The 17,849-nt window shown below is 37.8% G+C and overlaps 1 protein-coding gene across 1 annotated transcript in view; it reads right to left on the bottom strand.

The window, feature by feature from the left end:
* The window catches only part of IMPG1 (interphotoreceptor matrix proteoglycan 1), a gene marked incomplete at its 5' end in the record, with an annotated part of 122,841 nt that extends 105,568 nt beyond the window's left edge, over positions 1–17,273 (bottom strand). Inside the window, one exon of the mRNA XM_082729446.1 lies at positions 17,207–17,273. Coding sequence (XP_082585572.1) covers positions 17,207–17,273 — 67 coding nt within the window. The remainder of the gene's footprint in view (positions 1–17,206) is intronic.
* Between the last annotated feature and the right edge of the window lie 576 nt (positions 17,274–17,849).

The raw sequence follows: 17,849 nt of genomic DNA, 5'->3' as shown, positions 1-17,849 counted from the left end.
TCACTACATCTGTTTCTTTGGGGTAAATACCCAGTAGTGCAATTGCAGGGTCATAGGGAAGCTCTATTTTTAATTTCTTAAGGAATCTCCACACTGTTCTCTAAAGTGGCTGCACCAACTTGCATTCCCACCAACAGTGTAAGAGGGTTCCCCTCCATTCCTTTTTTATTTGGAGGTTTGCAATGTGCTCATAGAGCCTGGTATATCCGACCTGCTGATGTATTACTTCACCAGAAGGTGTCACTATGTAACATAAAATATGCCGAAAACTCTTGGAAAATAAACTCTGTTTGGAATTGTAGATGTTGAGTACTGGCTTTTGTTGATGGCGGTGATTTTTCAGCAAAACAGATCATTTGAGGAAGGTCTGAGACAGCAATGGTGGAATGGACTACCAACAGATTGGGAGGTTCTCATGAGAGGTGTGGCAAAAATATTTAGGTGTGCAGGAAGGAAGACAACATGTCCATGGGCAGAGCACCCTCTAGCAGGCTAAGAAAAGTGGTCAACACTGACGGTTTAAACTGGTGAGGGTCTTTTCTTTCTTTCTTTCTTTCTTTTTTTCTTTAGCCACTCTCCCCTGGAGCTAACCCAAATCCTGCAACTTGGTATAGCTATGACAAGTTTGGAAATTTTCATGTATCTAGAAAAGGAATTTAATTCAACAAACACTGAATTCAAATACTAAATTAAAATATGACTTTATCCTAAGGAAAAGTCAAATCTGTCCAAGGGTAGGGTGGCAAAAGCCTCTGAAATACCGGGCTTTTGATTCTTCATTTATTGTCTTAAAATTAAATTGCCTAAGCACATCTACTAGCTAATATGAAGGCTAGCCCTTCATTCCAAAGTATCTTTTCCACTCTAGGTTCTAGGCTGGTGGCCATATGGCCTTGATGTTAGCATGCATCCTGGAAGCCCTGATAGTCCACACCATCTCCGTCAAATCATTTTTTTTCCTTCCTATACCAAAGTTGGCTTCCAGTTTTAGGCTGCTTTCCATTTCATGGCTCAGCTTTGCCCATGAATCAGTCTCTTTCTTGGTTATATATTCAAGTGGATCCTTAACCATTCTGTTTGGACCACTCCTCACTAAACTCACTTCTAGAGAGAGATTTTCCAGCCATCTAATCCTGCAGCTTCACAATATAGGATTACCATACACACATTGTGACAATAAAACAGACAACAGGAAAGGAAGGAATGGGGCTTTTATGGCAGCACTGTTATGAGAGCAACAGTCACTGGTATAAGCACTTAGCAAACCCATTATGTTTCCTAAGGGAAAAGGCTGCAATGCCTTAATGAATGAATTAACAGAAGTAGAGAGAAAAGTTACTGGAATTCCTATAGAACAAAAACTTCCATTCGAAGAACAGAATTCCACAGAGAGAAAGTAGATAACATTCCAGGATCAAATCAATGACTGGAAATTTTCAAAAATAATAATTCAATCTTGCATAAACTTCCTGACCTTACCAAAAATGAGTGGGGGGGGGGGGTTATGGCCTTTATGCAAGTGCTCAGCTTCTTTGTGATCAAATATATTCCTGTCTACCTACTACCTTAGAAGAAATGTTTGATTACACACTTGAGAAATTTTCCAATGAGCAAGGACAAGATGTACATTGTGCTTAACACACCTGAATATGCCTCAAAACTTGTACAGATATACTGAATGCCTTGTTTAATGTTTTTCCAAAAAGTTGCATGGATAAGCATACTGTTTTCTACACGATCAAGTGAGAAACACAGGAGGTTCTACATCTTGTTTTCCCACCTTTCTTCCTACATGTGTTCCCATTAAATTTCTATAATACCACCCCCTTCTAGTAAAAACATGTTGGAATAAATGATAGAGAAGATAATCATAGAAATTAAGGAAATGTCCAGTGATTTTCCTTAATGAAATATGAAGTGAATAAACTCTTTGAATAGTCAGCATACAGATCGATTGACTGTCAACGATGCATGGGTTTCTCTCTCTGAAGCTTTTGAAACTAGGATGCCATCACAGCCTTCCTTACCTTCAAAACGCATTTGTTCAGCAACATCACACTCTATGAGAATGGTAATCAGTGGTCCCTTGTCTCAAAGAATTAGAGCAGTTGCATTATCTTTTTCCTCATTGCAAAATCAGGTTTAGCCATTATATTTGGTATGTCAGAACAAAAAGGGTCAGCACCTTGGAAAACCATTATAAGAAATAAAGGTTGCTAATTCCTATTTTCTTTTTTTAATTTTTAAAATATTTTATTTATTTATTTTTTGGGGGGGGGGATAGCACAAGCAGGGGGTGGGGGTAGGGGCACGGGAGACAGAGAAGCAGACTCCCTGCTGAGCAGGGAGCCCAACACGGGGCTCAACCCCAGGACCCTGAGATCATGACCTGAGCCAAAGGGAGACACTTAATGACTGAGCCACCCACGCACCCTAATTCCTATTATCTAGTCTTTCTTTCTATACCTTAAGTATTGAGCTCCTTCTCTACCTCATTGCATTGAAAAAACAAAAAACAAAAACCAAAAAATCCCCTAATCTTATAGGTGAGGTACTGACCTCATCTGAGAAATTCGTTGAGGTACAGAATTGCATTTCTTGTTGAGGGCACATGAAACTTGGTGAGTGGGCAGGAACAGGACAGAAGTAAGCAAGAGAAAGGGGGTGTCTCTTTTGTGTGTCCAGAGGGGGTAACCTCTGAATAGGTGGAATCATAAGTTTTTCAGGTGTGGTGTCAGGAGTGTAGGGGCAGGGGTCCAGCAGGGCCATGTGCTCAACTATATTTGGAACAGAAATGTGTGCTAATTCCTCCATCCCTTCATGGGGAGAGAGAGGAGGGCATATGAAGAAGGAGAGGAGAATCAAAGATGACTGGCCTCTCTGTCTGGGAGAGGAGAGAAACCCAATGGAAGTACTTGTCATAGGGTAGTGTGAAGATCTCACACTGCTGCTTTCATCTAACACGTGGCATCGCTTCATAATGGGCGATGGCTGAGGTCCATGCGCAGCCACTGCCGGTTCCAGGGCCTTGTTCCTGCTGTGATTCCAGAACCACAGGAATGCCCTTGACTCTCAAGTGTTCTCAAGGTACATTGTATGGGGTCAGACAGATTGTGGGAAACTACAGGATCAACACATTGCCTCTGCATGGAGTGCTACATTTTCTTGAGAATTTAAGCAGGAAAGTTTAAAATGTTAAGGATTATAAATGAATTTCATGTGAGTACATAAGCAAAATTAGCAAAATCCTTTCTCCCCCAAATAAGCCAGTCTTGAAAGTTTGAAAAGTACGATATTTCTATAAAAGCTGCGGTTAACTGTAAAGTATATTACTTTGAAAAACTGGTGAGTGGAGCTGGTTGAGTGCCGAGGTCAGGTAAACAGGATGTGAAACTGAGGTGAGAACAGTTATGTTCAAGTTGTTCGCCAGCCTAGCTGGGGCTTATTTTGAGGAGCTAAAAAGGAAGCCAGCAGTGTTTTCTCTAGCAACTGGATTTTTAGTACCCCTCAAATCATTCTGGGTAGGCAGCTTCCTTCTCTCTATACAAGTGGGGCCAACTCCCTTAAGTTGCTTTTAATCTTCTCATCCTTACATTAACTTAAATCCTATTAATTTTTTTCCTTTCTTCTGCTTCCCAGTTTTTAATACATCATGGATACTTTTTTGACACCATGTCCATAGGTTTCAGAATCCTTCCAGAGTTTAAATAAACACACAGGTTATGGATAAGAGAATCCAAATGGAATATTACCAGTAAATCTGATATGTGGTTGACCAGTTGCAATTGTACCTCAGAAATGTATGGGACATTATAGTTTAGGGCATTTTTTTTTAGCATAGCTTGCAAACCATGAAAGACAATATTCATCATTTTTAGTGCTTTCATGTAAGTCTGATCTTGGAGTATGTGGGAATTCTGCGTAGAGAGAATTATATGTATAGCACTGGTGCATATATTTCCATAAACAAAAAACATTTTAACTACTCAAGAAGAACAGAGTTGGGGCAGGTTAAACAGAAATAGTTGTAAATCTCTGCTTGTTAGCTTTTTGATGCACAAAGACCCATCACAATTCATGTAGAGTAGCAAAGTAAACTTCATTTTGAATACCTGTGGGGCTAAAGTTATAGTAAGATAGTCCTGCCTTTTTGAGACACTTGCTAAACTTGGGCAATCACCTCTACATGTGTCAGATTTCTAACCTATAAAGGGTATGATAATAATTCCAATACCATAGTTTTGGATTAATACTTGGAAAACAAATGGTTATGCTTGAACAGTACCAGGTAATTCTTAAGCCAGAGACAGTCCATGATGAGTTCATGTTTTGTTTTGTTTTGAAAACTAAATGACAAAATGTCAAGAGTTTTATAGAAGGCCTGGCACATTGCTTTATTTATTTATTTGACAGAGAAAGAGATCACAAGTAGGCATAGAGGCAGGCAGAGAGAGAGAGGGGGAAGCAAGCTCCCTGCTGAACAGAGAGCCTGGTGTGGGGATCAATCCCAAGACCCTGGGATCATGACCTGAGCTGAAAGCAGAGGCTTTAACCCACTGAGCCACCCAGGCACCCCAGCCTGGCACATTGTTAACTGTTACTATGATCTAGTACCATTCTATTCTGAGGCTTAAGGCTAAAAACAGGATAGGAATAGAATCACCTGACTTACCAAATAAAATACAAGACATCCAGGCAAACTTGAATTTCAGATGAACAGCTAATAATTTTTTTAGTTTAAGTATATTCCATGTAACATTTGGACACATTAAATGCAAATGGACAAAATGTTCCTGTTAAAAGATAGAGATTGTCATACTGCATTGGGAAAAAAAATTCACTATATGCTGTTTTCGGAGACATATATAAATAGGAAGAGAAGTTGAAATTAAAAGGATAGAAAAAGTTATAATTTGCAAACACCAACCAAAGGAAAGTTGGTGTAGCTATATCAATATTGAATGAAGTCAGAGCTGTGCGGGTAAATGTTTAATAACCAGCTCTTGGGGGTGGATAAGAAGGCTTGATTTGTGGCATTTGCTAATTTCCATGTGTCAGTATTCCCTCATGGCTGATTTCAAGCCACCAGTGTGACATTACCAAATACTAACTTGTGAAGAGATGTGCACAATTGGCTCCTGCAAGTTAGTATGAATCAGTTTCAGCACACCAGTGGACAAAGTTTCTTATTTGCCAGAAGGTATTAGAAAGAAGATAGTTTAAATGATAGAAGTTTAAAAGTCATCAGAAAGGGTACCTGGGTGGCTCAGTGGGTTAAAGCCTCTGTCTTCAGCTCAGGTCATGATCCCAAGATCCTGGGATTGAGCCCTGCATCCAGCTCTCTGCTAGGCAGGGAGCCTGCTTTCCCTCCCAACCGCCCCCCCACCTGCCTCTCTGCATATTTGTGATCTGTCAAACTAATAAATTAAAAAATCTTAAGAAAAAAAAAATTTTTTTAAAAAGTCATCAGAAAGAGGTAACAAGTCAAGATTTTTTGTACTTAATATTATAACTTCAAAATATATAAAGCAAAAGTTGACAGACTAATAACAAAAGTTAATGAAATCAACAATAATAGCAGGTGAATTTTAAGGATCTTTCTTCAACAATTGATAGAAAAAGCATATAAACTCAGTAAGAATATAGATGATTGAAAATATAGTTAAATTTGACCTAATAGACATGTATAGAACAGTACAAAATAAAAATATTAAGTATTATAAAACATGTTATATTTATAATATAAAATATCCTTTTTTTCAAACACAGGGAGAATTTATGCAAATATTGGCTATATATTGAACTATAATGCAGGTGCATTATGTTCTCGGACAACAGAGAAGTAAACTAAAAATCAGTTGTAAAAAAACAACTGAAAAATCACATATTTGGAAACTAAAAAAAAAAAATCCTTATAAAAAACTGTTATATCAGAGAACTAATGCCACATATTAGAAATATTTATAGCAATGATAAACAAGTTTAAGGCACAAAAGAATTCCTTTTAAGATCAATAATAAGGTAAGGATATGTGCAATCATCATTTGTCTTTAATGTACTAGATAGCATCAAGGATAGTAAGAAAATATAAAAAAATAAAAGATACAAAGACCCATAAAGAAAAACTCAAATTTTCTTTTTTCATGATTAAAAATTTTTTAATTATGTTAAAAAATTCTTAACTCCAAAGAACTACTAGTGAATTTTCAGAATTAAGATTGCTCAGCAAAGCTAAGCTAAAACCAATCATTTTTTACATAGAAAAAGTAATAAGAATGCCATTAACACGATCACAATTAATATAAAGTAGCTAGGGATAAATCCAATATATGTAATCCCTTTAATAAAGTAATCATGCAACTTTATTGTAAGGTAGTAATAAAAGGAGAGATATTCCATGCTCTTGGATAGGAAGCCGTAACATTACAAAGGTATCAATTCTCCCCATATTGATCTACAGAGTCAACACAATTTCAACTGTGTTTAGTAAGTGCTTTGTAGAACTTGGTGAGCTAATTTTAGAATCTTATGGAAGAATGGGGGGGGGGGTCAAGAGTAGCTTAGACACTCCTGTAGAAAGTGAACAAAGCCAGAGAAACATGGTTATATCATAATATAAGTTTGTGATAATTAAATCAATGTGGTATTGGCTCAGGGATAATAAAATGGACAAAAACTATGTTCATGACAGGAGGGACATCACACAGCAGAGAGGAAAGCAGAAACTACTCAGTAAATGATGCTAAAACAATTAATTACCCACATTAAAAAAAAGATAATGTCTTCCTACTTCCTGTACACACACACACCCACACACACATGCACAATCAATTTTAGTGGCTTAAGTATGAAAAGTAAAACTTTACAACTTGCATAAGACAATAGAGAAGAATATTTTCATGGCTTTAAGCTAGGGAAGGTTTTAAGTAGGACGGAAAATGAAGTTAAAGGATGAAGTTGAAGGATGATATATTCAACTATGTTAAAATAAAGAATGTCAGCTCATCAGAGGTTACCATTAAGAAAGTAACAAGACAGGCTACAAACTGGAAAAAGGTTTCTGAAGGGTACATAACTACAGATGGACTAATATTCATTTTTATTTATTTATTTAAAAGATTTTATTTATTTGACAGAGATCACAAGTAGGCAGAGAGAGAAGGGGAAGCAGGCTCCCCACCATGCAGAGGGCCTGAGATGTGGGGCTCGATCCCAGGACTCTGGGATCATGACCTGAGCTGAAGGCAGATGCTTAACCACTGAGCCACCGAGGCACCCCCCTAATTTTTACTTTTAAGAACTGCTCTAAATCAGTAAGAAAAGACATACATGCCAAAGAAAAAAATGCGTAAAATTCTTTAAACATTTTCTAGAAAAGGAAAAAATATATGAAAAGATACTGAAACTCATTACTATGGAAGGAAATACAAAATAAAACAACAATGAGATACGATTTCACTATGATTTCTCCCCCCGCCCCCCGAAACAGTCAGGCAGTACCAATACGAAGTGTGTTTGAGCATTTGGAACAAAATTCTCACTGAAAATGGCACAAACATTTAGGAAAACAGTTTGGTGTCACCTGGTAAAATTGAAAGCATGCATACCTCACAACACCACAATCACTCTCCTACTTAGAACAGAGACAGAGAGGGGCACCTGGGTGGCTCAGTAGGTTAAGCGTCTGCCTTCAGCTCAGGTGGTCCTGGATTGAGCTCCATGGTTTTCCTTCTCCCTCTGCCTGCTGCTCCCCCTGCTTGTTCTCACTCTCTTTCTGTCAAATAAATCAATAAAATCTTGAGAAAAAAAAAAGAGAGAGAGAGAGAGAATGAGAGTCCTAGACTCTGGAGAGACTCTGCCTGCTGTGTGCACCAGCAGACACACAGAGGAGTGTAAAACAGCAAAGTCCACGGACAGAATAACGGCTGTAGGTGGTGCATCCCTACAAGGCAATAGTGTGTCTCAGATGCCTCTCCCGTACCATCTCAAACCCTCTTAGCCTCACCACTTTCTCAGACCAGCTTTTAGCTCTTCATAAGTTCTGAAGCACTGCAGGAGACACAGCCTACAGCTCTTGGCTGTTGTTTCATAGTTGTTTCATGGCATTTTTCCCTCCTGCCCCAGAGTTTTCTGCTGCTGCTGAGGTATGAGAAGCACCAGGACCCCCAACAGCCCATAAATGTGCACATATATAGGGTTCAGGAAACTGCAGAGAAGTTAATCTTCTTTGGGGGCACACTTTTTTTTTTTTTTTTTTAAGATTTTATGTATTTATTTGACAGAGAGACTGAGAGCATGAGAGGGGAGAAGGTCAGAGGAAGAAGCGGACTCCTTGCCAAGCAGGGAGCCCGATGAGGGACTCGATCCTGGGACTCCGGGATCATGACCTGAGCTGAAGGCAGTCGCTTAACCAACTGAGCCACCCAGGCACCCTGAGGCACACTTTTGAGATCTCTTATCAATTCTTTTCCATTTCCCTCCAGGCTCCCACCCTGAAAAAGCACTCTGGAAGGAAGAGGAACAAGTAAACTTTTGTCTCAGGTCTGCTAAATGCAACAATGTGGATGAATCTTAAAAACATACTGTTGAGCCAGAGAACTGTCTTAGGAGAGAACACATACAGAATGATGTTATTTATATTAAACTCACAAACAAAACCAAATCGTATTATTTAGATAAATACACCTATACCTGGAAACACTAATGACAGGCAATGATGTGATTAACACAAAATTCATGACCATGGCTACCTTTGGCACAGAGCAAAGAAAGGGGCAGAGACCCTGGCAGAGCTAACCGGGAACTTATAAGATACGATCAATGGTTTATTATTTAATCTGGGATATGAGCATTTTATTATTATTCTCTAAATATCACAGATATGTTTTGTATACTCTTGATGTACATTTCCCAAGTAAGGAGATCTACAGAAGCAATGCATCTGGCCTGGCAGAACTCAAGCAGTCCCTAAGAGTTCAGCTGGAAAGGAAGGTGGAGGCCAGATCATAAGGACCCTCTAGTGAAATTATTGGACTTGATTCTGGAGGCATGGAGGGGGCTTTGGAAGTTCTGTTCTTTACTGTTTCCGCACCAAGCAGTGAATGTGGTAAATAATGAGCTAGTTCAAGCTCAAGAAACAGGAGACAGTTCTGAGGTAGGTATTCACAAGATTTGTCACTGATTTGACTAGGTAGGTTTCATGGGTTTAGGAAATAGAGAAGTCAAAGGTCAGAACCTGAGAGAGGAAACAGTTATCCATTGCCCTGGCCAATGAGGATGAAGACGCCAAAGCTGGATTAAAGAAACACTGTGCGGAAGTTGTTAATGAGGGGTTGTGCTGAACAAGGCAAGCTCACAGGGGCTCCGGGCACCTAAAAGCCAAGTGTGCACGGTCACGTTAGACGCTGTCATGTTGGTAGATGCAAATCAGCCTTGATAGGAGCGTTGACAGCATGGACACTGACAAACTCTGTGAAGAAGAAACTGTTGCTAAACATTTATCAGCATACCATTTGATAGGATCTGGTGACTGTTTGGATATAAAGAGGAGGTTCTTATATGATACCAAAATTCCCAACTCTAGAGATAGATGATGACAGCCTGCAATGGACAGAAGCATAGTGGATCATGCCAGAAAGGGGGTGGGTGCTGATGATATGACTGAGAACAAATGGACGTGGGCCCTACCCTCATGAAGCATTTAATCTATGTTTAACAGCGTGCATTAGAATGCTCCGTGTAGCTTTTAAAAAAATACATATTCCTAGCGAAATAAGTCAAGCAGAGAAAGACAACTATCATATGATCTCCCTGATATGAGGAAGTGGTGATGCAACATGGGGGCTTAAGTGGGTAGGAGAAGAATCAATGAAACAAGATGGGATTGGGAGGGAGACAAACTATAAGTGACTCTTAATCTCACAAAACAAACTGAGGGTTGCTGGGGGGAGGGGGGTTGGGAGAAGAGGGTGGGATTATGGACATTGGGGAGGGTATGTGCTTTGGTGAGTGCTGTGAAGTGTGTAAACCTGGTGATTCACAGACCTGTACCCCTGGGGATAAAAATATATGTTTATAAAAAATAAAAAATTAAAAAAAAATACATACTCCTGTAACCTATCTATGCCCTAAATTTTTTAAAAAAATTATTTATTTGACAGAAGGAGAGACACAGCGAGAAAGGGCACACAAGCAGGGGGACTGGGAGAGGGAGAACAGGCTTCCCGCGGAGGAGGGAGCCTGATGCGGGGGGCTCGAACCCAGGACCCTGGGATCATGATCTGAGCCAAAGGCAGATGCCCAGTGACTGAGCCACCTAGGTGCCCCTGCCCTAATTTTGTAGAACGGTTAAAAAAAAAAAAAAAAGAAACATAGCGGAGGGAACGATTACCCAAACCACTCTATCAGCCCTATTAAATAATGAGACCCCTCCCTCCAAACTACCAACATATTTATGATAATATATTTACCAAAGAAAGGAAGATTAAAACAAACTCCCTGGTGGCTCATAATATAATGAACCGTATATCACATCTTCCCAGAAGGGCAATAAATCATGCTTCTCCAACCTGGCTACAAATTGCCTGGCTAGCTTTAACAATTATTCAGCTTGGGTCCCACCCAGACAAATTAAAATCGGAATCTTCAAAGCTGGAGCCCCAGCACCGGTGTTTTTACCAATGTTGAGAAATGTTGCATTAAATTCTTTAGGCTGGGAAAATGAAACCAATGGAAAGGAGACTGGCAGAGTAAAGCTGCAGGCAAAGTGGTTGAAAATGGAGTTAAAGTCATAGGTAGATAGAAATAACATTAGCAAAAATATGAAATATTTTTATTCTCTTTGAAACAACAGAACGTGAGAAGAGTTTGGATATAGATTGAAAGTTTGAAGTAGAAAAAGGGAGATATCAGATGACTTCAGTCTTTTCAGTATGTAGGAGTAAGTCATCACAGTCCTCTAGTATCCAGCATTTATCGAGCAATTTTATAGTAGATGCCTCACAAAGAGCTTTATAAACATTACTTCACTTATCTTCATCACACTATATGGGTGAGACACTGATACTATTATTCCGATTTTATAGATATGAAACCACAAACTGGAGATACGTACGAGATTGAGCAATTTGCTAAGGTCACTTAACTAGTCACAGAGCTGATCTGTACAACTGCGTTCTGTGTTGAATGCAGTCCTGTGAAAGCCTTAAAGCCTTCCTCTTGACTGTGCCATTATGTGAATGAGGGAGAATCAGGCTGCTGGCTTGAGGAGAGAGAGAGGTTTGGAAATTGGACTCAGAGATGAGTAGAGCTGTGGACTGGTTTGGAGGGCCCGACTAGGGTTATGGTGCATGAATTTGTTTCGTGTAAGCACTTTATTTTGGATTCTCTAAAACATCTGACAGCTCAGAAATGAGAGTGGACAAAGTGAAAGCTAAATTTACCCAGAGTGAGATTAACCAAGTAAATAGGGCAGAAGATCAAGGAGTGAGGTTTATATTGTACTGTCAAGATGAGTGTTGAGGAAAGCTGAGGAGTGGCCTCCAGCACCTAGGATTAATGAGTAGGACACTGAGGCCTAGATGGGCTACACAAGTGGAGGAACTGGGAGAAGCTGAGGGACTGGGATGTTTTGATGAGACTAAAACTCAGATTCCATAAAAGGAAGAAAGAGAAATTATTAGAAAGGGATATTTCAGAATTGTTGATCTCTAGAGTTTGAAAATATTGTAAATCTGGAGGTTAAATTTCAGAGTTTTGATGGGGAAGTACCTTTGGTTTCAGAAGAGACTTTCTGAATGTGTCACATCACATCCATTAGGCCAAGTTCTGCTTTTAAATACATAATCATAAATAAGGCACTTAGTGCTAAACTTAGATTTTAATGGTGGGCATTTAAAAGGATACCATGAATAAATGACTCTATTTTGTTAAGGAGTTCAAAATGCCACACTTTTTTCTTAATGAGTAACAAAACTCCTAAAATTATGCCTTCATTTTTAGGGTAGAGGATATGGCCTATGATCTCTCCTATGTTCAGTCATGCAAACAGTCATACAACAGAAATGGCACAGAACCAGCAATCATCTGGTGTTAGAAGAGGAAAGTTGGCTTATGAATTAATAGTAAAATCCATATTAATTTCACTCATCATATTATATTGGACTGATTAATAGACTAAGCAGGTATAAGACAGGACTGGATACAGCTCAAATCCCAGTTTTGGTTCTAATCTTCTCATACTGAATGACTTTAGGAGTGTTACATAGTATTATTCTCTGCCCTGGGCTCCTGAACAGAAATGAGCAGATTGTCTACCAGCCACTGAAATCTTGAGAAGATTAATTAAAATGTGCTTGAGCTTTTATAAAAAAAAAAAGATATTTAAACTAAAGGACTGTTAATATGATAGCTACGTACAAAGTGTTTTGATCAGGTCTGAACTGACTAAAATGGTTGGTAATAGTGCCCTTGGGTTTCAGAGTTGGGCTTAATTAAATGTAACTTTTGTTTCTTCATAAATGAAGCAGGAACCTTAAGACAGACAAATTAGCCCTACATATGTTATTTCTATATAAAGTTAAAGTATTTCTGATGTGGAAAGTTTTCATTAGTTTCAAGGTCCTGAATTTTCTCCACAAAATTTCTTTTGGTGTAGTTTCCTTTAATCTTTCTCCTAGGAGAGCAATTATGAAAATAGATGCTTGTTGCAGTGAGTGAGGGGACTAAAGATGGCTGCATGAAGAAAACCAAGTTGGGATGAATTAAGATGACTTTACAAAGGCACATGGAAAGACATTGTTTCCGGGGACTTGGGTGGCTCAGTTGGTTAAGGGGCTGCCTTTGGCTCAGATCATGATCCCTGTGTCCTCAGACTGGGTGCATCAAGCTCCCTGCTCAGCGGGGAGTCTGCTTCTTCCTCTGCTCCACCCCTCCTCCCCCCTACCCACTGCTCTTTCTTGTTCCTCTCTCTCTCAAATAAATAAATAAAATCTTTTTAAAAAGACATTGTTTCCTGAAGAATGACTGTCGATGGGAGAATATTTATCTCCTGAATACAACCATATGCTTAGAAGCATTTGTAACGTTCTGTAGCTCCTTCTTATTCTTCCCACATTCACTGTGGCCAGAGGGGAGTGCAGCAGTGAGAGTACATTCTCAATAAATAATTATAGTGATGCATGTAGTTCACACTTGACAATGGCATTTCCATATATGAATTCCCATTACCATGACTATGCCAGTCAACCATATCGACTCATTGTAGGATAAGCTTTGGCATGCTGGTTACCTTGGTCCACAGCACCTTCTTTCCTTATTAAAATGGTTCCATCAGACTTGGTGCTTCTGATTTGTGCCATTGAAATGCTAGTGACACTGTCTCTTACTCTCAGTGAGCTCAGACCCAACGGTTGCTAAAAACTGTCCACTTTGGAAGGCTGAAACTCGCATGGTGGTCAGAGACTTTCCTTCCTTTCAACAAGCTGCTCTGTGGTATTCCAAAGATTGGTATAACCGATTCCCTCCCACGACTGCAGAAGTGTCTTTCACACCCTGAAGTAAGAGGCAGCAGTGTGGATGGAGACCTCAGGCACCCTGGAGGCAGATACTGCACAATATAGCAATGATGTCAGAACTTCTACTGTGGTCATTACCACATATATGCTGAATTAGAATATAAGCCTAGAAACCATTGTGGGGGGAAGAAAACCCAAACCTTTGTTGCTTTAGATAGATTATTTTAAAACAGCATAAAATCTGCTGTGAACATGACTGTGGAAACAAAGGTATATAGGATCTGAATTTCCAGAGACGATTAGCATGCAAACACAGTATATATTTAAGGAGGCTGCCCACTCATGATTGATATAAATGGCCAAGAAAGCAGCAGGTCTTGTCAGTGCTGCCTAATTAGTTCACACATGTAATCGTCCTTTAGTGTGATCATTGATAAAGGTATAGAGGGGCCACAAGGCAGAATTTGCTTTTTATTTTTAAAGTAAGTATTTAATCTAACAAATGGCTTCAGGTGTGCTGCCAGAGTCTGCAAGGTTGAACACAAAGTGTCTTCAATTTACACAGCTTTGATGATAAGGCCATCTTCTCAGATATAACTGAACAGAAAGTCCGCCTTGAACTTTTTGAATTACACTGTCCTGAGACTATAGCAGAGATGAACAAAGTATAGGAGCTTCAAAGTTAATGTGACTGTCATTGGGCAGCCATCTCAGACCTAAAAATGAATCCATGTTTTCTGTTAATGGAGCCACAGCGAGGGAAAAAACTTCCTGGGTAATTTTATGAAATGCGAACATATCCCAGTAGTAAAGGCTTAGCAAGAAGTAGAGTGTCTTCAAATGCAAATTTTTCTGACACTTCATAGCTATAAAAATAATTACCATACCTTGGTAACTTTAACTTAAAGGTTTCATTTAGTATACAACCAACTGTAATGCAAAAGGCACATACTCTGATAAACACTATTTCCATTTTAGGACTTGCCAAGGGTAGACTTTTTTCTCTCCTCTTACTCCACACATTGTGATGTCATAAGCAATTAGATGAAATTATTTATGTGAAATGAAAGGGTAAAAGCGTAAAGCAGTACTGTGCATATCAGATGCAACTAGCATCCCCACTATGAATCTGAGAGGAGCCTTGGTAAGTGACTGTTCTTCGAAATTATCAAACTGTCCTGTTGTGTAAACAGTTTTATTTAATAAATGTTTTGCAGCCAAAAGTGTTTCACTTTACATATCAATGGAAAAAGTACATTTAGGATTGAAAAGCTTAAAGGAAAACTTTGAAAGTATTGGTATGTCTTTAAGTTTTTTTTTTTTTTTTTTTTTTTTAAGATTTTATTTATTTATTTGACAGAGAGAAATCACAAGTAGATGGAGAGGCAGGCAGAGAGAGAGAGAGAAGGAAGCAGGCTCCCTGCTGAGCAGAGTGCCCGATGCGGGCCTCGATCCCAGGACCCTGAGATCATGACCTGAGCCGAAGGCAGCGGCTTAACCCACTGAGCCACCCAGGCGGCCTGTCTTTAAGTTTCTTAATACTCTGTGTCTAGTGCAGTATTGGGTAGCTGGTAAACACTGTGAAATTGAATCGGGAAAAGTCACCTTAAGGCATAGGAAAACTTTTGAGAAGCAAATTGGCAAATATGAATCATATACCATAAAACTGTTTATGCTTCTTTGTCCCAATAATTTTACTTTAGTGAACTTATGAGAAGAATCTTAAATACTAAGAGAGGCTATAGCTAAGGATATTAATTGCAATGGTATTCATAATAACTGTATAATTAGGAAAAACTATTTCTCTTTTGTTCAGTATTATGTAAAGCAAATCATGACATATCAACTGAAAGGAACATTATACAGCCAAAAAATGATACTTGTCAAAACTAGGTTGCAATTTAGAACATTCATCTAATATAACAGAAGTATAAAAACCCTGATATCAAATTGTGCTCTAGAACTGCAATCATGTAAAAATTAAGTAACTATACATAGAAGGAAGACTGAGAAAACATATGAAGGTGCTACGTAGACTGTATTTGAGTGGAAGTGCAGCTTTTTTCAAACCTTTTTTGATTTTTTAAGTAATCTATAATTTTTAAAAAAGAAACTTTTGAATTTGTGCTCTCAGTTGTTATGCTTAACAGCTAGTTATATTAAATTGAACTCTTCTCACTCTCCAAACCATTTTTTATGTAAATATACTCACGATGGTTAATTAGACACAAACGGAAAACCAGTCTAGCTCTAGTACATAAATTCTAATTAATGTAGACCTCAGTAATTGGAGATTAACAGAAGTTTGCAGATCTCAGATTCTTGTAGAATAAAAAGTCCCTGATGAGTAAACTATTAGGATGTTTTATTACACAGTTAATCCTACTTTGTTTTGTAGAAATTGGCATATAATAAATTATGCTTTTTGGTGAGCTTATTTAACTTTCTGTAAGTGATTATGCTATTTGTAATTGTAATGTTTGATATACAATGTACAAAAATAGCAAAAACAGTTAAATAATTTAACACAATTATTTAAACAACAACAAAAACAAACCCAAAGCTGAATTACCTAGTCAAGTATATAAAATAGACAGTATGCTTGCTCAGCAAATTAAGCTCAAAATACATGGGAATTCATGCTCTGTTTCTAGTTAAAATGTTTTCATAAATGTAAACATTTATATATAATTGACATTGAAAGGAAAGGTAAGTAAACTTTTGTTTCACCCACCATCACTTATATGTTGAAAAACATAAAAGGAATTTTTATATAATCTTTTCTAGAAAATTAATGCAACCTCTAAATGCAACCACTAAAAAGTTAATAACTGATGGGATCAGTTATTTTGGTTCTTAAAATGCAACAAATCTTTGTTTTATTTACTCTGGACATTTTCAATCTAATACTTCAATTAAAATGTTAATTTTCTGAGGCTGTGTCATCCTTATGTAAGAACCAAACATTGATTTCAAATGTCTTAAAAAGCCTGAATATGTTATAATGACAGGGTTTATTGTTAAAAAAAAAAACAAAACAAAAAGAAAGTGATGCTTTCTTCAACAGGTTTTAAAAAACTACATTATTTTTCTTCAATATGACTGTTTAGTTGCTTGCTTTAATTTTAAATTTATTTGAAGATTTTTCATAAGAACATTCACTGCCTCATTCTTTTATGGTTATAACTTTTGAGTTTGTCACCATCATGAATTCTGAAGACAAAGCTCATTAGCTATTTTTTAAGGAAAATCAACTCATGATTTAACTGTGAAAAAGTAAGAAATACATTTTTTTGTCTGATCATAGCTTAAGACACTAGTTTCAAAAAATATTAGTTTCAATTAAAAAATTTTATTTGTCAATTTTAAGAGATAAATGGAATGGTTTCATGGATCTACTATTGTAATTGATATTAGTAATATGAATTTGTATTCAATGTCTTATAAAAGCAAAAATGGTTTATTTATCTCTATTTTGTTAACACAAATTGCACTTAAAATTATACAGCAAATAAATATTCAATTGAGTGAAAATCATTTCTGACAATCATTCAATCAATTAAGCAATATAATTCAGGGCCTACTATATCCCTCTGAGGCACAGTGTTGACTTTCTTCTTTTCGAATGCTCACTTCTGCAAATATATTTTATAGATAAGCAAAATTTAAAAATAAATATTTAAATAACTTACCTTTGGTTCCTTGAACTTGGAGAAGAATCCAAAGAAGAAAAATAGCCCTTCTAGTTTCCAAATACATTCTGGCTTTTGTGCATTGGTAATTCTGGTAACAATCACAGAACAGTCCCAAATCTCATAAAAAAAAAAAAAAATAAAATGACAGAAATAGGAAAAATAATTAAATATTGATGCCAACTGAGTGAGAATAACCTTCTTGGTTTACCTTTATAAGGGTGCTAATTTATGAAGAACAGGAAGCAGTGTCTGTTTCTGGAATAATCTGCTTATCTTCCCCTCAGGAGTAATCTCTGCTTAAGGGCTAGCTGGAGGAACCTTTATCTCATTAACCTTCTGGAGAAGCATCTGTCAGCCTAGCTCCAGGACCCTGAATGCCATTATAAACAAGTGTCCACAGGCAGAAGAAATGCTTTTTTCTTAGTTATTCACCTGTTACAGTGACACATAGAGCCAGGGGGAAGTCCTGCCAAATGCAGAAGAAGGCTGACAGTTTAGGGTCAAATGTTTTCCAAAATGACATACTCAAGGAGCACCCATTGAAAGAGCTTAACTGCTATCCCTGAAGTGTATGTAGTTTTTCACTATATTGGTCTCCTGAGACAGCAATGTTGTTTCCATTCTCAGAAATGCACTGCTT

This window comes from Mustela nivalis (assembly GCF_964662115.1).
Source record: "Mustela nivalis genome assembly, chromosome: 5".
In the NCBI taxonomy this organism is placed as follows: domain Eukaryota; kingdom Metazoa; phylum Chordata; class Mammalia; order Carnivora; family Mustelidae; genus Mustela; species Mustela nivalis.
The sequence above is the reverse complement of the archived record's forward strand: the minus strand, read 5'-3'. Positions and strand labels throughout refer to the sequence as shown.